This window comes from Nothobranchius furzeri, chromosome 12, assembly GCF_043380555.1.
Source record: "Nothobranchius furzeri strain GRZ-AD chromosome 12, NfurGRZ-RIMD1, whole genome shotgun sequence".
Lineage (NCBI taxonomy): Eukaryota > Metazoa > Chordata > Actinopteri > Cyprinodontiformes > Nothobranchiidae > Nothobranchius > Nothobranchius furzeri.
This window is the reverse complement of record NC_091752.1, coordinates 1,773,875-1,795,719: the sequence shown is the minus strand read 5'-3', so window position 1 is coordinate 1,795,719 and position 21,845 is coordinate 1,773,875. Positions and strand designations below refer to the sequence as shown.

Here is a 21,845-nt window from a genome sequence, read left to right as displayed (position 1 = left end):
AAAAGACCCACTGTTAAATTGTTAAAATGCACAAGGCTACAGTAATCCTAACTATAGCACACCTTTTAAATAAACACATTTTGTAGTTTGTTTTTCACATGTTTGATTAATTGTGATTGTTCATTTTCTGCAAAGCTCATGATTCAAGTGCTTTCAAAGTGCATCGAAAATAAACGACATTCCCCACAGACGACCAAACCCCCGACATCTGTATTTGTCCTCTTCAGGAGGATAAAAGCTGACGCCGATGAGTCAGACGGTGCGACTCTCCCGATTTAAACGTTCGGATGCGTTTAACTTTTCCAGCTCAGACTTGAGGGCCGTTGCTTCCGGTCGTTTCTCTGGATCCTCACACAGCAACAATTTAATTATTAGATCCTGTAAAGGAAAATGAAAGATTTTTGTGTTAACAATTAAAGTCATCCTCCAACATTATTAACAGTCCAACATTTTCTAATAAGATTTTGATTATAAATCAGCAGATTAAGTAAGAAGATGGTAATCTACCTCTTGTGGAAAAGTCAGGAAAAACTGTGACGGAAATTTCTTCTGCCTCACGCCATCCCAAATCTATTAACCATGATGCAGTCATGAAGAAATAAAAACATTTAGTTTGGTTTCATAAACCAACAAAGTCATTCTAAACACTAAACTTGCAAATACGGAAAGACATGTAAGAAAAATGCTTTAAACAGGCTTGCTCCAGGTTTTAAACAACAAACATGAGTTTATAGCCCTTTTCAGATAGACATTCTGGAACATTTGCGGACAATTCAATCCGGTTTTTAACCGGAACGGTGTTTTCAGACACACCGCTTTTGTACCGGAACTTGTCCTTTCGGCTGCGTTCACACAGCAGGGAAAAGTTCCAGATGTCTGACGGCGGCGGGGGGGGGGGGAGAATCGGACTTATATTAAGAAGAAGAAGAAGAAGAAAATATCATTTCTATAGCGCCTCTCAAGATAAAAATCACGAGGCGCTTAAGCATAATTCTGCGCACACGAAGACGCATAAGAGACCTGGATGATGAAGCTCAATGGTTAAAGGAATCACTGAAGCGGTGTGAAGCGCTCCGTCGCACGTCTAGGCGGTACCGTAGGAGGTGAGCTGCCGTGGTTCGCCGCATGCTACAGGAGCGGGCTATCTAGGTGCGCACAGCGTCCCCCGGTCCCCTCCTCCTCCCCCTCCTCCCTGTCCGGAACTCGACCTCACCAGTCTGAAGCAGCCACCCTGTCCGTGACAAGCCCGGACCTGTTACTAGGGGCTTCGTCCGGTTAAATTCCAGAACACGTTATCCGGATGTTTGTATTCAGACACGAAGGTCTTACGGACAGAGTCCGGAACATTTCCGTTTTTCATGGCCTGTCTGAAGGGGGCTTATGTAACATGTGTGGTCAGTAACTTCACGTTTACGGCTGGGACCTCTTTATGAAGGACTCACCTTGACTCTTTCATGGCCGGACGAGAGCTTCCAAAGAAGCTCAAAGAAGATCAACCCAAAAGCGAACATGTCCACTTTACGGTCATATTTTTTACCGGTCTTCTGTGAAATAAAGAACACGTTTATTCTTGCTGTTTTATTGCTACATAATGCTCTTCAGCCATAAAAACTTTTGACTTTGAAATGAAATGAAACATTAGATAAAAAGATGCTTGGTACATGAAGCAAACTGAGTAGAAATACATTTGTGACATGAAGTAAAAAGATAGCATTTATCAATAATCCTGCAATAAGGAGTCACCTGTTCCGGAGCCATGTAAGATCTGGTTCCAGTTCCTTTAGTCTTCTCCAGCAGGTTTTCATCATTCTCATCTGTATCAGTTGTGGCCAGACCAAAGTCTCCGATCTTCACCGTTCCGTCGCTCCCAAACATTATATTGGCAGGCTGAGGATTAAAAAACAAAGACAATTAAACTGAGTATAAATTATTTATAACTTTATTTATACTATTTTCTAATTACAACAGAATATTTGAAGCCACTCAGGCGCCTGAAAACTTAAATTTGAATCATTTCTGGATGAGAAAAACAAACAAACAAACAAAAAAACTATTAATGACTCCTAAATTCAACACATTTGAAAAAGAATGTCACCTTGAGGTCTCTGTGAATGAGGTTGTTGGAGTGAATGCATTCGACTCCACTGACTATCTGCTGGGCAATAGGAAGACCTTCTGCTCTTCTCTGTGGGCCTTTTAGATCATTAATGTTCTTCTCTTGTATCCAGTCTCTAAGGGTCTCTTGTTTACATAATTCCATTTTAATGTAGAGGTATTGTTGACACGAGCTACTCTTAGAGCTGCAACAGAGAGGGAATGATAACATGGTTGGTTGGTTGTAAAAGGAGAGACAACTTTTTGAAATTAGACAAGGCTTACTCAGAGGAGCTGACACTGAAGTCCTCATCTTGGTATCTTGAATCTTCTTCCCAACAATTGTAGTATCTAACAATGTTGGTGTGCAGGAGGTCCGATAATGCGATCACCTCTCGCAAAGCTTTTCTAAAAGGGACGATAAATGACTTTATTAATAAAAATACATGTTGTCATTCTTGTAATGCCTTTGCTAATAAAATGACTTTAACGTACTTTGTGCTGCGAACAATCTTCACGGCGTAATTCTTGCCCAACAGTTTTTCCTTTACTGTGTAAACTCGACCAAAGCCTCCTCTGCCAAGTGGCCCGGTGACTTCAAAATCTGATTTAAACCTGGAGAATATAAAAAGACTGTTTAGGCAAGAGTGATCCTTTATGAATCCTAAAGTACAACAGAAGGTTTCTGTCATACCTTGGCTCAGCTGGTGTACAAGCTGCAGGTTCAGTAGCTTTACTTTTGACGTCCTAAGAGAACAATTTAGTGGATTTTACTACAGCTACAATGTTTATGTTCAACTTTGCAATATTTAAACAATCTTAATTCAGTACTAAAGTGAGCGGTTCACTAAGCATTATCTTGTTATAATATTAAAATGCTAAACAACACAAGTGAGGGTGTGTGTTTTTGAAACCTACACCTACAGATTACCCAAGGGTGACGACAAAAACCACTTCAGAAATGATTTGAATTATTATAGAACAAACCTGCTTGCTGGGAGGCTTTACTGAGTCAGCAAATATCACCGAGTCACTCGTGTTTTGTGATAATTCACTAGAGTCTCTGAAAAACAAATTATAAGTACATTCTCAAATCATGGCAGCAATTTAATTATAGTTTTATATATCAGGACACAATGAAGTTACTTTGGTTTTCATCAGGTTCTAAAACTTCAAATGCAAAACAACAAAATGTACTCCAACATTGTTGTTGTTTAATAAACAGCTGTCCTTGTCTCACACTCCTGAGTCCTCCCCCTACAAACACCGCCCCACCCCAATGAGATTAGCCTTTTGTAGAAGACACACCATGCCAGCAAATCAGCGAAATACTGTCGCCACTGTGTGTCTTATCAAAGCGCCGTGGGGACATGGCGTTGCGGGAATTTTGCTGTATCCGTGCCACCAAGCAGTAGTGATTTTGCCGCAACGCTAGACTTGTGAATGCATTTTACGCCTTGGTGCAACAGAAGGTGGCGTCATGATCACGTGGGGAGTTACTGCCGAGCCCCGGCCAGAAACTATGTTAAAAATTAAAGTAAATACTAGGGCTGTCGCGGTAACCGCAAAAATGAAATATCGCGATATGAAGAAGCCCACCGCGCTGCATCATGCGCCACCGCGATTACTGAACTTGGTTCAACTCAATGATGCATGTTGAGAAGGATGGCTGCACTGGTATCAAAACGAAACGTTACTTCGCTCCTGTGGGAGCGCTTTGGTTTTCAGTACGTCAGCTGCTGCGCAGCCAGAGTCCTTGGCCGAGACAGAGCTGCCACCAGCGGCAAATAAATAAATAAACGCTCGGAGACCTGCTGAAGTCCCGGACAAGCACTGCTTCTGCAGCCGTCCCAAAGAGAGTTTGAGCCGAGCTGGAGCTCACTCGCTACCTGCAGGAGGAATGCATCCACCCTAAAGAAAACCCCCGTGACATGGTGGAGCAACAAACGGGAGATTCCCTTTGCTCGCCAGAGTCGCACGCAAGTATGTGTGCGTTAGTGCAACGAGCGCACCATCCGAGAGGCTTTTCAGTGTTGCTGCAAATGTTGCCACCCCTCTCAGATCCTCTCTCAAACCGTAGTTAACATGCTGGTTTTCCTTGTAGGTAACAAGGACGTGACCGAGCTATAAAGCACCGTCATTCGTGTGTGTGAAAGTGAAATGATAGTGCGCCCGCCCCCCGGCGCGCGCGCGCGCGCCCGGTACATGTAATTTTTTATGCTTGATTTTAAACAACTAAACAAAATGGGGACTTGTTTCTTATTTGTTAGATGCTGCAGCCAAATTTGCATTTAAAAGTTTAACCTCCTGAATTTTGTTGTTTTTAAGTTCAGTCGGACTCCGACTGTCGGAGAAACAAGCGTTACTGCGATCTGCGTTGTTACTGCCCTTTGATCTGCATTCAGTAAAGTGTTATTAAAGAAGGCACGGCAATTTTTAACCTTTTTTAAATGTGTAAACATTATGTTTAGATAGTACTGCAATAAAAAAGTGCTGCAATAATATCGCACACCGCAATATTAAGCCACCCTGAATCACCGCAGGGGGAATTCCTCAACCGCGACAGCCCTAGTAAATACAGGCAGTATGCTGAGATGATCAACTGGAGCGACGCAGAGCTCCAGGAGCTTCTTTCCGTTAGAGCTGGAGCTCAGATCACCAAAGACTGCACGGGAGCTGTGGAGGATAGACACCTTTGGGAACGGCTTTTGAACAAAACTTAATGAGCGTGGCTTCAATCGTAATAAAAAGCAAGTTATGTCCAAGATAAACGGAAGCCTACGGCAGCACAGGGATCACCCCATACCCTTTTTTCTAAAAAGGACACGATTGCGCCACATTACCGCCACGGTCTGACTACTTTTGTTACCTAAGGCTCCCTGATGCTGGCGATAGGGGGCAGTAGATACCTAAATCACTGCTTCCACATTATTTTTGTGTTCAAATAAGACCTTACCAACGGATGGCCCTTAGGGTCAAAAATCCCTGGGAGTGCAACCTCCAGCAACATAACAAGAACATCAGATTCCCTTTCATCACTGGCAATGAGTGAAGAGGTAAATGTGTAAAACAACGTTTATTAATGGTGAAAGTGTTGTAACCATTCGTTACAAATCAGTAAATGTATTTTGTCCTCATAGACTTCCATAGAAGGAAACAATATGGCGTTGCCCAGAGACTTGGACTCAGTCTCAATACTCACACTGCGCCCTGCGGACTTCAGAAAAGAGCACTTGGAGAAAGTGCGCAGTAGGGTTCGAGTGCGTAGTACACATGTGTGCAAATAATTGCAGAATTGAGACAGGGAGCATTGCGTTATCGATCGCAACGCATGCCGTGATGCTGGTTGTTGTGAAACTTTTTTCAAAAACCTTTATTAACAACTTTTAAACAAACAGCCAAACAGCTATTTGAAATAAATTAACATTTATTGCTGCAAATAATCGTCCTAAAATGAACTAATTTCATTAGAAAATACATATTTTCAGAAAAGGAACTTAAGCCTTTTCTTCCGCAGCAATGGCTTGTGGGTAATACCCTTGCCCAAGGTCCGCTTCGCTGCAGACTTGGGTGAAGTGCAGATTAAGGGTGCAATGGGGACGTGATCAACTTCTGCACTTGAAAATCGGGACACCCTACGCACTCGCACCCCTGGCCGGGAACGCGCAAATGAAAGGCGCAAGTGTGAGTACTGGGATTGGGCCTCAGACCCGCTCCCATGTATTTTAGAACAGATTTTTATGGTTATATATTATGAAACTGCCAATATCTTTTAACAACTGGGCATCTTTTAAGTCATTTACTACAACATTTCGATGGATATTTCCAGAGATTAACGGTAAAAACTACACACTGTCACTTTAAACTGGTTCTGTCTGAGTGCCTTACTTTTGAGTTGACTGTGTTGGTGATGAAATTCCTGCATCGCCCTCGGATGAGCTGACAGACACCTGAAATGCACATAAAGAGTGAAAAAGTAAGTCATCAAAATCTCTTAAATATCAGCTCAGTGGAAGCAGAGATTCAGACTGGATAGAATATCTCCAGCTGTGTCCATCTGCATGTGATAACATTGAGAGGTTAGATGTCACCATTTACCTTGCTGTCATAATCGGATTGTTCCTGAAGAACAGACCAGGCGGATTTAGCTGCATTCTGTTTGGCTTCTTTAACACTCTTGCCCTCAACAACAGGGTATTCCTTCTTGTCTATTACTAATTTGTAGGAAAAACTGCATTACAGAAAAGTGGGTGTGGTTTAAAATCAGGCAATAACATTTATAAAACTCAAAATATGGCGTGATAACTGCAAAACTGGCCTCCTTACCAGGGATCATGAGACGGACCTCTTCTCTCTACTTCTATAAACGAAGGACGGCAGTTTTTTTTCTGACAGTAGTGATAAATCATCCCAATGAAGTTTGTCTTTGTAAAGCTGTTGTCTGCAGGGTCCAAGCTCAAGCTTCCAGTGTTTTCACTGAGATGAACAAACAATATTACACAACGGAGATTACTCAGCTTAATAAAACACATTTACTGCGATTTACTCACCAAACGTCTGAAATACTTTTAGGGAATTTCTCATTTGGTCGACTTGTTGCATTTGAGGTCTTAAAACAAAAATTTGAGATGGTTAAAAGGACGAAACTGATCTGTGGAGGCTTTGTTTGAGTTTATGATCAAACCAGGAACGACTGGTGTGTACTCACCTCTGCAGTTCCATTACAGTTTATAATATCATACACCCGTTTGGCTGCTTCCTCTTTGGCCTCCCTCTTCGTCTTTCCAGACACCTCTGGGTATTCTGTCTCCCCAACCACAAACTTACACCACCTAGGTAAACTAAAACAGAGAGTTTAACTTGTTAATTATCCAATAAGAAGAAGAAAAAGTGCAAATACAAAATGTTGTAATGCTAATGTTAAATAACAAGTATATAAGAACCTGTTTTCATGTACTGAGTAATTATATAACAACGCAACAGCAATACAATTTTATTAGCCAAACCACCCTCCACCAGGGGGCAGTATGTAGATTAAGGACCGAATATGGCAGGTTTCTGATATGAAGGTACTAATGCTGATACTCCATCTGGACGTTTTAAGGCTTTGATACACATTTGTGACAATAGTTTACATAAATGCATTTTAGATCATAAATAAACTGATGGTTGAAACTTACAGAATTGCATTAGTAGCTCCAAGTTTTGTCGTCTCCACAGGCGTCACAGTTACGCCGTTCCGCTGTCCATACTGATTAAGCCAACATATGTAGTTGATATCTGTCTGACCAACAGATTCTGCTAAATTCTCTGCCTGTCAAGATATTAAAATATTTATTAAAGACCAAGTTCACTTGTTTTTTCTACATATTTGCAGTGGTTTCCACTGTCGGAACTTCAGGGTAAATTTACCAGAACTTCCCAGCATTCACGCGTGTGTCTCCACACCCCCGGGCTGGCCAAACGGGCCACTTACCGGGCCATTTTCAGGAACTTTTGGAGTACCTTATCAGGGATAGGTCCTGGAAATGGCCTGGTGGAGCAGCTGAGTGGAACTTAACTCATGCTGATTGGTTGTAACTCAGAAGGAAATGACATCAGTAGACGCCATCCAAAACAACCAACGTCAGAAGTGTTGCTTGCGAAGCACAATGGAAGCAAAAAAGCAGATGAGCACCGTTCGTGCTGCTTTAAAACCGCTGCTACCAAACTTCCAGCACTGAAGAACACGGCAGAATTCCCAAACAACGTAACTCACTGGGTTTGGCCGTTTCACAGGGCGCCGCAAAAAGCTGAGCTTCTTCTGGTCATTGAACGCCACATTTTAAATCACGCAGCGGCTCTTGTCCTCTGAATGGGTTTAATTATACTTTACTTCTACAGAATAAAATGTTTACTGTTATTAATGTTAATGCGGATGCTTTTTGGTGCTGGTCAGTGACCTCACTCCCTGCTGAAGCAGTCGTGATTGTCCTGAAAGGGTTGAAAAAGGAGCTGAGAGGACTGGTACATCAAATCTTCCAGTCAATTTCCCCCCTCACTGAAGTTCTGATAATGGAAACAAACTTATAATTGAACACCGTTTGAGTCTATCTCTGAGGTAAAAAAAAAAAAAAAAAGCTCTTGCGCTCCTGTTTCTGGAACTAGAAGTGAGCCAGAACAGAGGCGAGTATCAGATGGAGGGATCTGGTGATATTCAAACACCTCGCCTCTGGCTGGCTAACACCGACACAACTCTACCACTGATTCCATTGGCTCTGCAACACTGATGTTCTATCTCCACAAATAAAAAAGCCTGAAGTAGTTCTGCTGAGTGGTGATGTTGCCAATGCTAATGGTTAGCTTCTACTAGCCGAGACGTGCTCTGCAGTTTCCTGGACACTAGGGCTGGGGGTAAACGATTATTTTTAAAACGATTATTCTGACGATTATTTTATCGAATAGTCGACTATTCTAATGACTATTTAGAAAATTAATCTAATGATTATTTTTCTATTGCACAATTAACAAAAACCAGAAAATCTCAAATAAATTCCTCAAAAAATTGATAAATTCTTACTGTAAGAGAATAAACACTACAGGCCTTCCATTTTGTATAACACTGCTTTTATTGTGTTGGTTGTTTATGTTCTGGTGATGTGTAGAACTTGGGAGTGCAGGCTGCTGCCTGAGAGGTGGTAGAAGGTGGAGTGTCTCCATGCTGCTTTGTTTTGGTCACTTATGTGCGTGAGGCGAGTGGTCTTACGGGTTAAACCAAACTCAGGTGATATTTTAAACTAAACCGAAAACCCACAACACTCTAAATGTAATGAAAGGGAGATCTACACCACAAAAAAGATTAACTCTAAACCAAAACGTAACAGCTTATCCCAACGCAAGAAGCTGTTAGCGAAGATGCTAACAGTAGCTTTACCAACATTAAGTTAAAGTTACCAAGTTTAAATAAACCAAAAACACCCAGCAGCAAACAGACCAGCACGGAGGAGAGACTGCTACCACCAAAACAGCTCTCCTCATGTCTGAAAGAAGCTCCTTAATGAAGGGAGAAGCGCTCCCGGTGATTTTCTACATCTGCGATAGACACGAAGCAGCGCATCTGACCCCGGAAGTTGTTGTCCGTTGCCGGGAGACGAAGGGGCAAAACAGGGAAATAATCTAGTAGCGGACGGACGTTGTTCCGGGTCTTCGGTATTTGGCGGAGATGTTAGTGAAGGCGGAGAAGAGGGCGAACTAGAGGAAAAACAGGCAGATTCCTCCTCTATTTACAAACTCCTGGGGATGCAACAAGTGGGCGCGGTGCGTCGACTTCCGGATCTGACGTCGACAAATTTTTAGAATCGAGCCGTCGACTTCGTCGAGGCTTCGCTACAGCCCTACTGGACACTAAATCAACAACAGTTTTCTCTGTCACGAGCCTAGATGGGTGAGTCCATGAAGGCTAATTTGACATTATGATGTACGGATGGACAATATATAGGCATCAATATCGGTATCGGGGCGATATTATCAACCAATATTTTTTCCATCTCGTCACCATTTGTTTCTTGTTTCGGGGGGGGGGGAACGGGACGGGGGGACGTGTATTTGCTTAGTCATGTCACAGTGATTGTAATCATCTCAGAAGCGTAAATGTGTGTGATGTGTGTACATAATAACGTAAATTCAGCTTTAATAATTTTTATTCTATACAACATCTGAGGAATGTAGAAGCATTAATGTCAGTAAATCGGTATCGGCAATCGGCCATAACAGTGATCTTAATATCGGATATCGGCCCAAAAATTTCATATCAGTGCATCACTCTTATGATGTGCAAATATCCCTATCTGTTTTCTATCGCAAGCTAAACCAGGAAATAGGGGTAGAAGACTATTTTCACATTTAGCCTGCACGTTTAACTCAGAGTGACTAATGAGATTTCAAAAAGAAAAAGTAAAAATATTTCTGTGGATTTCACCTTTAAGGAAACAAATGGTACACTCTAAAAAAGATTGAATATGCTTAACCAAGTTAAATCAACTAGTTCCACTAAACCTGATTGCTTAAATAAATTAAAAAAAAAAACACAAGAATATATATATATATATATATATATATATATATATATATATATATATATATATATATATATAAGGCTTGGGCGGTATTACCGTATACACGCAGCATTACAAAATAGCGACGTGTCAGTTCCAATACCGTCATGAAAAACAGCTGTGCGTGCGCGCACTTAGGAGACAAGGATTAAAAATGTAAAAATCAATTAAAAAGATCAATAAAAGTCATTTCATGTATAAAACTGATGCGTTTTTGAATTTTTGTTTTTACTTAAATATTTTAAAATGTTTTGTAAGTTTTGGAGATATTTCATAAAGTTTATGAAAGTTACACGTGACAGTGCGGAGGAGAAAGGCTGAGCGAAAGATGGCAGGTTGACTTGGTGTCCGAAAAGAAAACAACTTCTGCAATTTGGGAATTTTTCGGCTTCAAACCAAACGACAAAGGAGAGCCGGTGAATCCCAACGAGGCAATTTGTAAAATGGAAACACCTCAAACCTACGGACACGTCTCAGAATCAACCACCCACTCACTGCCGCGAGGGTGAATTTGGCTCCGAGTTCAGTCAGTGCAACAGTTTCAACACCTCTCACTGACACCGACGCAGGACCAGGACCAACAACAAAGTCCACCACCAGTTACGCGCAGCCGGCAATAATGGGGGCCTTTGCCAAAACAACAAAATATAAAAGGAACAGTCTCCGTTGGAAAACCTGCACTGATGCTGTGACAACGTATTTGGCAAAGGAAATGGTTTCATCACACACGGTGGAAAAAAAGTCATTTAAGGACGTGGTAACGGTCCTAGATGCCCAGTGCGAGCTGCCCGGACGGAAACATTTTTCACAAACAGCGATCCCAAGTGTGTATGTTAAAGTCAGAGATGATGTTCAGGCGTTGCTGTCAGGGGCAGATCATTGTTCCTTAACAACTGACATGTGGTCGTCGGTTAATATGACACCATACATGTCTCTGACTGTCCACATAATTACACCTGAGTGGAAACTTGAATCCAAATGCCTCCAAACAACCTATTTTCCAGAGAGCCACACAGCGGAGGATCTTGCTGCTGCGCTCAAAGCTGGACTTTCGGCCATAACAACCGACAACGCTGCAAACATTTCTGCTGCAATCAGGTCCCTGCAGTGGGCGTGGCTTAACTGCTTTGGTCACAATCTAAACTTGGCGATCACAAATGCATCGCATGACCATAAGCAAAAAACTGAGCGTGCCCTCGGATTATGCCGCAGCATTGTGGGGGCATTTTCACACAGCTGGCAACGTAAAAGTGACCTCCACAAGAAGCAAGTGGAGTTGGGACTCCCAGAGCATAGTCTCATAACGGTAAGCATACATTTAGTCTATATCTGAATCTGATAACGTTAGATCATGTAACTAACAATATAATTCGTTTATTTATTTAGTTATTAATTTAGTCCGTCATTCGTCCGTCGGCAGGACTGCGCAACTCGCTGGGGCTCCAAACTGGCAATGGTGGAGCGCGTCCTCCAGCAGGCCCCAGCCATCAAGCTCGTCCTGTCTGATGACAGAAGCAGCAACCTGTCCCTGCACTGGCAGGATACTGGTATCTTGAAAGCTGTGAACGGCGCACTGAAACCTGTTGGTGACTTCACTGATATTTTGTCTGGTGAAAACTATGTGACCAGTTCCTCTATCCTCCCCACACTCCAGCTCTGCAGGGAGAGCGTGTTGGCTGTGTCAGAAGACGACCTCCAGCTTACAAAGTCAATAAAAACCATAATTCTAAAAAAGCTGGAGGCCAAGTAGGAATCTGATTCAGCGCGCAAATTAATACGAAAATGCACTTTCCTCGATCCTCGTTACCGTGGCAGATATGAGCTTGATGACAACGCACTGGCTGAAATCAAAGCTGAACTACAGGCTGAGATCGTGAGCTTAGAGGGGCAAGCAGCACCTGAAGCAGTGGCCATCCGAACCATAGAGGAACGAGCACAACCTGAACCCCCACGCAAAAAGATGTCTCTGGGAGCTCTTCTGCAAAAACGAGCCGCTGACGCTGCGCCGGAGGGTCCCGTCGGCGCAGAGCAGCGAGCTGGAGCTGAAATAACAGCGTGTTGTTTGGAACCTGTCATTCAAGGGGACGAAGACCCTCTTCTCTGGTGGAAATATGCTGCCAGTCGTTTTCCCCAGATGTCACGACTGGCCCGGAGGCATCTATGTATTTGTGCCACCAGCTCACCATCAGAGCGGGTTTTCAGCACCGCAGGTAAAGTTGTTGGTCCACAACGTGCAAATCTGAACCCAGAAAAAGTAAACATGCTGGTTTTTCTGGCGAGAAATCTGAACTAGATTTGCTGCAACATGCCGTAATGTTCACACTCCTGTGTGTGTGTGTGCGCACCCGCACGCGTGTGGCCGTGTGACGGAGTTTTCTTTTTATAATTTTAATTCAGTTGTTTTGGTCGCAATAATTTTTATAATTTCAATGTTTATGGTTATTCAACTCTTGTTGTTTCATGCTGCTCGTTGGTAAGTTGTTCACTTGATTTGTGCACAACAGCGGTCCTGGGTTTTCATGTTGACTTATTGCTGTTGGACTGTTGACTCTTTGCACTTGTTTATAAGCTGCGTTTTTTTGTGTTAATAAATGTTGTTAATAGTATGTGAGTTACGTTGTTATTTTTTTTAGTGTTTGGTATTCGGATTCAGAAAGGTGAAGGTCCACTTGAGGCTTACGTCATACTTTTTAAGTATTCATGGTAATACCGTATACCGGGGTAAAATTAAGAGGAAGTTAGACGGTATTCAAATTTGGATATATATATATATATATATATATATATATATATATATATATATATACATATATATATATGCACACACACACTCACTGTTGTTGTTACAAGTACATGTACAGTATACTACTCTTTACATTTAAGCAACTAGGTTTACTGAAACCAGCTGATATAGCCTGTTTAAGTAAATTCAACATTTCATTTTGTAAAGGAAATGAGCTTTTGTTATTTGTAATTGCTGAGTAGGTAATATTCTTACAGAGTCCAGATGTCCATCTTCACACAGACATTTCAGGGCATTATGAGCAGCATTTTGCTTGGCATCCTTCTTGCTTTTCCCCTCACCACATGGATACTTTTTGCCATCTAGAACAACTCTCTGAGTGAATCTGTGGAGAAATGATATCATCAATCTCTCATTCATACAATTTACTATATCATCACTTCACTTTAGGACTGTAGATAACATCTAACAAAAGTTGTAATAATGCTTTTATGCAAAAAGACCATTTATAAAAGCAAACAAAGATGATATTTTACATTTTTTCTTTTTCCCTTTGCACAACATGCTATAACCTAACAAAGTACTGGGGACTCTGGGAATATATTGTGAAGTCATATAATTAACATCATAATAATTTAAGTGACTTAATGGCCACTTTATTAGGTCTACTGCTTGTTAACACAAATGGCTAATCAAACAATCACAACAATTATACAACACATTGGGCCTCTAGACGGTGAAGACGATTTGTTGAAGTTCAAACTGAGAACCAGATTGGAGACGGGTGATTTAAAGGGCTTTGAATGTGGCATAGTTGTTGGTGGTTGATGCGTGTTTCACAACCTGCTGAGATTTTCACCCACAACCATCTCTAGGATTTACAGAGAAGAGCTCAAAATGAGCAAAACACACACAGGATCACCAGAACGGACCACTAGTCTGGAAAAACCTTTACTTGTCTGATGAGTCTGGATTTCAGCTGCAACATTCACATGGTCGGGTCACAATTTGGTGTCCATGCCATGAAATCATGGATCCATCCTGCCTAATGACTCAGGCTGCTGCCCATGTCCATCTTCCCTTTATGACCACATGGACCCATCTTCTGATGGCTACTTCCAGCACCATGTCCCAAAGCTCAGATCAGCTCTAACTTGTTAACATGACCACGAGTTTCCTGGACTCCAATGACCTCCAGTCAATAGTCCAGTCCAGAACCTTTGAGATGTGGTGGAACTGGAGGTTCCCATCAAAGACCACAGTCCATCACCGATGGAGCTGATGCTGTCATTTCAGGATGGACCAGAACCTCTGAGGAAGATCTGCCTCAGCTAGTTGGATCAATGATGATGATCAAGTTTCTTCTTTGAGGCCAACTTGGGTAGCAGCGTCCTCAAAAGTCTCAAAATATACAACGGTGACCAAATCAGGTTAAACAGCAAGGTAATGTAGTAGCCGTCGTGAAGTGGGTTCAGCTTTAGGACATTCAGACAGTTGAACTGAAATATGAAAATAATTTTACAGCATGTTTTCTAAAACCTCCCACAGTAGCATCTAGTCCGTGTCTTTAGCTTCTAGAACAGACGCTACAATGAAAGTTCAACTCGAACCATGGCATAAACGTGTTAAGTTCCCCTGAAGCCACACACCAGTCGAGTTAGGAACCGACTTACTTTTTAATGTGGTCGGGGCCTTCAACACCGAGGACCTCATAATTCAGCAACAGACGATTTTTCTGCGCATATTCGTGAAGTTTAGCTACAGCGTTGTAGGGCTCCATCGTAATGACGCAGCAAATGACAGAAAACAGGAGGAATCTGGTTGAGACTCGTGTCTCTGGTCCTCCGCGGCGGCGGCTCTGCGGGCTCCTCCAGACGGAAACCGTCCAGCCGCTTGGTTTCGATTCTGGGCATCAATCTATCGGGTTCGGTCGAAAATGAAACTGGAAGAGTCGGTCGCTCAGTTCCGGTGCAACTTTTGGTGTTGTAAAGCTATTATAAAACACTACATTTCTAGTAAGTATAAATACATTTATTTAAAAAGAATCACCTTCTCATCCCTTCAACAATAAGAAAAAGATCAAGATAATTTATGTCAGTAAATTTAAAGTTAGCAGACTAATGATAGTTTATTCAAATTTAGACTTCAAATGTAAATAATTTTGATTGAGTAATTTGTTTAACATCTTAGAGACAATGCTTTATAAATGCTGTTTATAACAACAGGTGTCCAACATGTGGGGCGAGGGCCACTGTGGCCCTTGACCGTAGTTGCCCCCAGCAGAATGCTAGGCCTCTCTGATGATGTTCAGATTTGTATTAATATGCCTAAAAAATGCAGATAACTTAAATTCTGGAAAAAAAAAAAAAGTATTACAACGTGTTTGTTACGAATGCTTTTTCCCTAACCCCCAATTTCCACTACCTCCGCTCCGGCACGAACTCCGCAGTAAAATCGGTAACGTTGTAGTCAATCAGAGCTATTCCACTACTGCGGCTGTGCTGCGGCGCAGTGCGCCGCCCTCTGTTCCGGCGTCCGGCAAAAATAGAATTGAGCCTATTTTCGCCGGACGCCGGAGCACCTCCGCAGTCAATGGACAGGAATCACAACCGCTCAACAGGAAAAGGAGCAAGCACAGCTTCCGTTATTTCACAATAAATCGATAAACAAAAGGCGTTTTTTGTTTCATATGCACAGGTTTAACAACTTTTAACAACGATCAATGACGGCTGAACTTTAAATGCACAAAAGTAAGCCATAAATACAGTTTCTACTATCAAAGTAGTCACACTTTGTTGATCCAAACACTGCTGATCTCTCAACACAAATGATGGGCAGATTAAACAGTTCATTTCGATGCTTCTCCCACACAACGGGTGTTTGGATCTAACTTCCGCGTTTATTGCTCAGACTGTATCGCAAGATCTCGAAAATCCCACGCATGCTTGTTTGCCCCCCTCAGGTCTCCACACCGGAGCGGAGCCGTTGTAGAGCGCGCACCAGTAAAAATTGAGTTCAGAAGCAAGCGGCTGCGTAAGGCGGGGGCGGACCGGAGCGGAGCGGAGGTAGTGGAATTTGGGGGTAAGTGACTTTTACTGAAGAGCAGATCTTTAAAACATAATAAATAAAAAAAATATTTTTAAGACCAAGAAAGTAGAAGACTATCTGCCCATCCAATCCAGGGAAGTTCATGATTTACTTTATTGAGGCAAATATACGAGACCATTTTTATGCGCCGTCACCACAAAGACTGACAGATCATTTCCTATTATAAAATTTAAATACAAAGATTTAATTTGCAAATACAGATAACTCCACATTGTATATATATATATATATATATATATATATATATATATATATATATATATATATATATATATATATACAGGTCCTTCTCAAAAAAATTTGCACATTGTGATAAAGTTCATTATTGTCTGTAATGTACTGATAAACATTAGACTTTCATATATATTAGATTCATTACACACAGCTGAAGTAGTTCAAGCCTTTTATTGTTTCTAATATTGATGATTTTGGCGTACAGCTCATGAAAACCCAAAATTCCTATCTAAAAAAATTAGCATGTCATGAAAAGGTTCTCTAAACGAGCTATTAACCTAATCATCTGAATCAACTAATGAACTCTAAACACCTGCAAAAGATTCCTGAGGCTTTTAAAAACGCCCAGCCTGGTTCATTACTCAAAACCACAATCATGGGTAAGACTGCCGACCTGACTGCTGTCCAGAAGGCCATCATTGACACCCTCAAGCAAGAGGGTAAGACACAGAAAGACATTTATGAATGAATAGGCGGTTCCCACAGTGCTGTATCAAGGCACCTCAGTGGAAGTCTGTGGGAAGGAAAAAGTGGCAGAAACCGCTGCACAACGAGAAGAGGTGACCGGACCCTGAGGAAGATTGTGGAGAAGGACCGATTCCAGACCTTGGGGGACCTGCGGAGGCAGTGGACTGAGTCTGGAGCAGAAACATCCAGAGCCACCGTGTACAGGCGTGTGCAGGAAATGGGCTACAGGTGCCGCATTCCCCAGGTCAAGCCACCTTTGAACCAGAAACAGTGGCAGAAGCGCCTGACCTGGGCTACAGAGAAGCAGCACTGGACTGGTGCTCAGTGGTCCAAAGTACTTTTTTCAGATGAAAGCTAATTTTGCACGTCATTCAGAAATCAAGGTGCCAGAGTCTGGAGGAAGACTGGGCAGAGGGAAATGCCAACATGCCTGAAGTCCAGTGTCAAGTACCCACAGTCGGTGATGGTCTGGGGCGCCATGTCAGCTGCTGGTGTTGGTCCACTGTGTTTTATCAAGGGCAGGGTCAATGCAGCTAGCCATCAGGAGATGTTGGAGCACTTCATGCTTCCATCTGCTGAAAAGCTTTATGGAGATGAAGATTTCATTTTTCAGCACGACCTGGCACCTGCTCACAGTGCCAACACCACTGGTAAAGGGTTTACTGACCATGGTGTTACTGTGCTCAACTGGCCTGCCAACTCTCCTGACCTGAACCCCGTAGAGAACCTGTGGGATATTGTGAAGAGAAAGTTGAGAGACGCAAGACCCAACACTCTGGATGAGCTTAAGGCCGCTATCGAAGCATCCTGGGCCTCCATAACACCTCAGCAGTGCCACAGGCTGGTTGCCTCCATGCCACGCCGCACTGAAGCAGTCATTTTTGCTAAAGGATTCCCGACCAAGTATCGAGTGCATAACTGAACATAATTATTTGAAGGTTGACTTTTTTTGTATTAAAAACACTTTTCTTTTATTGGTCGGATGAAATATGCTAATTTTTTGAGACAGGAGTTTTGGGTTTTCATGAGCTGTACGCCAAAATCATCAATATTAGAAACAATAAAAGGCTTGAACTACTTCAGTTGTGTGTAATGAATCTAACATATATGAAAGTCTAATGTTTATCAGTCCATTACAGACAATAATGAACTTCATCACAATATGCTTATTTTTTGAGAAGGACCTGTATATATCAAGATTTCATTTGCAAAAACAGAGAAAAACAGAGGGTTTTTACATCCAAATCAGGTGATCGTGTAGGAATTACAGCAGTTTGCATATGTGCCTCCCACTTGTTAAGGGACCAAGAGCAATGGGACAGAATAAGAACCATAAATCAAACTTATACATTTCAATACTTGGTTGCAAATCCTTTGCAGTCATTTACAGCCTGAAGTCTGGAACACACAGACATCACCAGACGTTGGGTTTCATCCCTGGTGATGCTCTGCCAGGCCTCTGCTGCAACAGTCTTCAGTTCCAGCTTGTTCCTGGGGCGTTTGCCCTTCAGTTGTGTCTTCAGCAAGTGAAATGCATGCTCAGTCGGATTCAGGTCAGGTGACTGACTTGGCCACAGAAACAGTCCACTTCTTTCCCTTCAAAAACTCTTTGGTTGCTTTTGCAGTATGCTTTGGGTCATTGTCCATCTGCACTGTCCAATGAGTTGAGGCATTTGGCTGAATATGAGCAGATAATATTGACCAAAACACTTCAGAACTCATCGTGCTGCTTCTGTCTGCAGTCACATCATCAATAAATACAAGAGAACCAGTTCCACTGGCAGCCATACACGCCCACGCCATGACACTTCCAGCACCATGCTTCACTGATGAGGTGGTATGCTTAGGATCATGAGCAGTTCCTTTCCGTCTCCATACTCGTCTCTTCCCATCACTCTGGTACCAGTTGGTCTTGGTCTCATCTGTCCGTAGGATGTAGTTCCAGAACTGTGAAGGCTTCTTTAGATGTTGTTTGGCAAACTCTAATCTGGACTTCCTGTTTTTGGGGCTCACCAATGGTTTACATCTTGTGGTGAACCCTCTGTATTCACACTGGTGGAGTCTTCTCCTGATTGTTGACTTTGACACAGATACACCTACCTCCTGGAGAGTGTTCTAGATCTGGCCAACTGTTGTGAAGGGTGTTTTCTTCACCAGGGAAAGGATTCTTCCGTCATCCACCACAGTTGTTTTCCGTGGTCTTCCGGGTCTTTTGGTGTTGCTGAGCTCACCGGTGCGTTCCTTCTTGTTGAGAACGTTCCAAACTGTTGTTGTGGCCACGCCTAATGTTTTTGCCATCTCTCTGATAGGCTTCTTTTGTTTTTTCAGCCTAACGATGGCTTGCTTCACTGATAGTGACAGCTCTTTGGGTCTCATCTTGACAGTTGACAGCAACAGATCCCAAATGCAAATAGCACACTAGAAATGACCTCTGGACCTTTTATCTGCTCATTGTAATTGGGATAATGAGGGAATAACACACACCTGGCCATGGAACAGCTGAGAAGCCAATTGTCCCATTACTTTTGGTCCCTTAACAAGTGGGAGGCACATATACAAACTGTTGTAATTCCTACACCGTTCACCAGATTTGGATGTAAAAACCCTCAAATAAAAGCCGACAGTCTGCAGTTAAAGCACATCTTGTTCGTTTTATCTGACATCCATTGTGGTGTATAGAGCCAAAAATGTTAGCATTGTGTCCATGTCCCAATATTTATGGACCTGACTGTATGGGCCATTACACATCCTGGTATTAACGACCTTTTAGCAGCTGATAAATATGACACATCTGGTTAAAATCTAGCTGAAAGGCCCATCAGCTGGGACCTACATTTATATTTTTGAAACCGATTTCTCATCCAAAGATATTTCCCATTTCAAACCAACAGGAAGGTAAATGAACGTAAAAAAAGTTGTTTTCTCTCAGCAGTTAAAGGACCTCTCAGAAACACATAATCATGAATTTGGATGTTGACTCAATAAACCACATTTCCTCTAACATCATCAGACTGTCCTACTAACTGTTTGCATAGTTTTAATCTTCTCCAGTGATGTTTTATAATCTTCTATGTCTGTTTTAATTTGACTCGCTTCTGGGCGTCCTTCTGGGTTATCGCACAGCATGGATTTGATCATCTGGCTCTAAAACAACAAATAAAGTCACTTTAGTGAGAGTCCAACACAAATGTAATAACTGATCATTTCATGCATGTTACCTCTTGATTAAAATGAAAAATAAATTGTTGAGGAAGTTTCTGGCTTCTGACATCATTCCAAATCTAAAAAGAAACCAAGCAGCAACAACAGAGGTTATGGTGATATGAGTATTATCTCTTAATTATTTTTATCCCAGCAGGATTTTTAGACATGGCGGGTAAATGTTGACATCCTATGAATAGCTGACAGTCTGTAAAATCATGTAAATTATATTTGTTTATTATTAACTTAATCATATCTTGTTTTGATTCATCTCATTCACGTGTAAACTGAATAAGAGTAAAACCCTAACAGTCTACTTAAAGGCACGTACTCACCTCACACTTTTCACTGATAGGCAAGTTCCAAAGGAGTTCAAAATAAATCAGCCCTAAAGCAAATATGTCCACTTTCCGGTCATAAAGGACCCTGCCTCTCTGTGGAAAAAGGGACAGCATGGTTAAACCCTTAAAACACCTGTGATGTCATAATGAACCAAAGGAATCCGTAGAGCTGATCTCACCTGTTCAGGTGCCATGTAGGATGGAGTCCCTTTGTATTCACTCCTCTCTTTCTGGTTCTTTGTATCATCTTCAATTTCAGGAGTAACAAGACCAAAGTCTCCGATCTTCACTGTGTTGTCCTGACTGAACAGGATGTTAGCGGGCTAGACGTGGGACAGGAAATAGAAACATGCAGCATCACGAGAGACGCACTAAAGTAATGATATTAATCATTACTTTATTAACCATTATTATCATTAACCAGCTTAAACACGCAGCTCCAGCAGGAGACCAGCGAGAACTCAGCTTTGCACTTTTCATCCACCCATCCATCCATCCATCCATCCACCCATCCATCCACGCATCCATCCACCCATCCATCCACGCATCCATCCACCCATCCATCCATCCATCCACACATCCATCCACACATCCATCCATCCATCCATCCACACATCCACACATCAATCCATCCATCCACACATCCACACATCCATCCATCCATCCATCCACACATCCACCCACACATCCATCCATCCATCCACACATCCACCCATCCATCCATCCACACATCCACCCATCCATCCATCCATCCATCCACCCATCCATCCATCCACACACCCACCCATCCATCCATCCACCCATCCATCCACCCATCCATCCACGCATCCATCCACCCATCCATCCACGCATCCATCCACCCATCCATCCATCCATCCACACATCCATCCACACATCCATCCATCCATCCACACATCCACACATCAATCCATCCATCCACACATCCACACATCCATCCATCCATCCATCCACACATCCACCCACACATCCATCCATCCATCCACACATCCACCCATCCATCCATCCACACATCCACCCATCCATCCATCCATCCATCCACCCATCCATCCATCCACACACCCACCCATCCATCCATCCACCCATCCATCCACCCACACATCCACCCATCCATCCATCCATCCATCCATCCACACATCCACACATCCATCCATCCACACATCCACCCATCCACACATCCACACATCCACCCATCCATCCACACATCCACACATCCACCCATCCATCCACACATCCACACATCCATCCACACACCCATCCACCCATCCATCCACACATCCACCCATCCACACATCCATCCACACATCCACCCATCCACACATCCACCCACCCATCCACACATCCACACATCCATCCACACACCCATCCACACATCCATCCACACACCCATCCACACATCCATCCACACATCCACCCATCCACCCATCCACACATCCACACATCCACCCATCCATCCACACATCCACCCATCCACACATCCACACATCCACCCATCCATCCACACATCCACCCATCCACACATCCATCCACACATCCACCCATCCA

At 42.7% G+C, this 21,845-nt stretch overlaps 2 protein-coding genes and 1 long non-coding RNA gene across 6 annotated transcripts in view; 1 reads left to right on the top strand and 2 right to left on the bottom strand.

Annotated features, from left to right (window-relative positions):
• Positions 1–91: 91 nt before the first annotated feature.
• Positions 92–14,842, bottom strand: LOC107375439 (interferon-induced, double-stranded RNA-activated protein kinase). Of its 2 annotated transcripts, none has more exons than XM_015943970.3 (17): positions 14,604–14,842; positions 13,186–13,315; positions 7,275–7,408; positions 6,803–6,935; positions 6,645–6,703; positions 6,421–6,570; positions 6,193–6,325; positions 5,983–6,044; positions 3,082–3,157; positions 2,789–2,841; positions 2,590–2,709; positions 2,380–2,502; positions 2,096–2,300; positions 1,744–1,887; positions 1,443–1,544; positions 508–570; positions 92–378 (listed from the first exon to the last, which is right to left on the bottom strand). In XM_015943970.3, the coding sequence occupies exons 1-17, from the start codon at positions 14,708–14,710 to the stop codon at positions 253–255; spliced, it is 1,920 nt and encodes a 639-aa protein (XP_015799456.3). In that variant the 5' UTR covers positions 14,711–14,842; the 3' UTR covers positions 92–252. The 2 variants fall into 2 exon arrangements, with proteins under 2 accessions (XP_015799456.3, XP_054605781.2); XM_054749806.2 differs by having other exon boundaries at positions 1,443–1,541; positions 14,604–14,840.
• Positions 14,830–21,845, top strand: part of LOC139062039 (uncharacterized) — a 13,338-nt gene continuing 6,322 nt past the window's right edge. Inside the window, exon 1 of the long non-coding RNA XR_011515628.1 lies at positions 14,830–14,945. This is a non-coding gene — a long non-coding RNA (uncharacterized lncRNA). The remainder of the gene's footprint in view (positions 14,946–21,845) is intronic.
• LOC107375366 (interferon-induced, double-stranded RNA-activated protein kinase) overlaps positions 19,522–21,845 on the bottom strand; it is a 23,412-nt gene continuing 21,088 nt past the window's right edge. For all 3 annotated transcript variants that reach the window (XM_070542132.1, XM_070542134.1, XM_070542133.1), the window contains exons 16-19: positions 20,462–20,605; positions 20,277–20,375; positions 19,959–20,021; positions 19,522–19,884 (exon numbers count right to left, since the gene is read on the bottom strand). In XM_070542132.1, the coding sequence (XP_070398233.1) occupies positions 19,747–19,884; positions 19,959–20,021; positions 20,277–20,375; positions 20,462–20,605 (444 nt within the window). In that variant the 3' untranslated portion in view covers positions 19,522–19,746. The remainder of the gene's footprint in view (positions 19,885–19,958; positions 20,022–20,276; positions 20,376–20,461; positions 20,606–21,845) is intronic.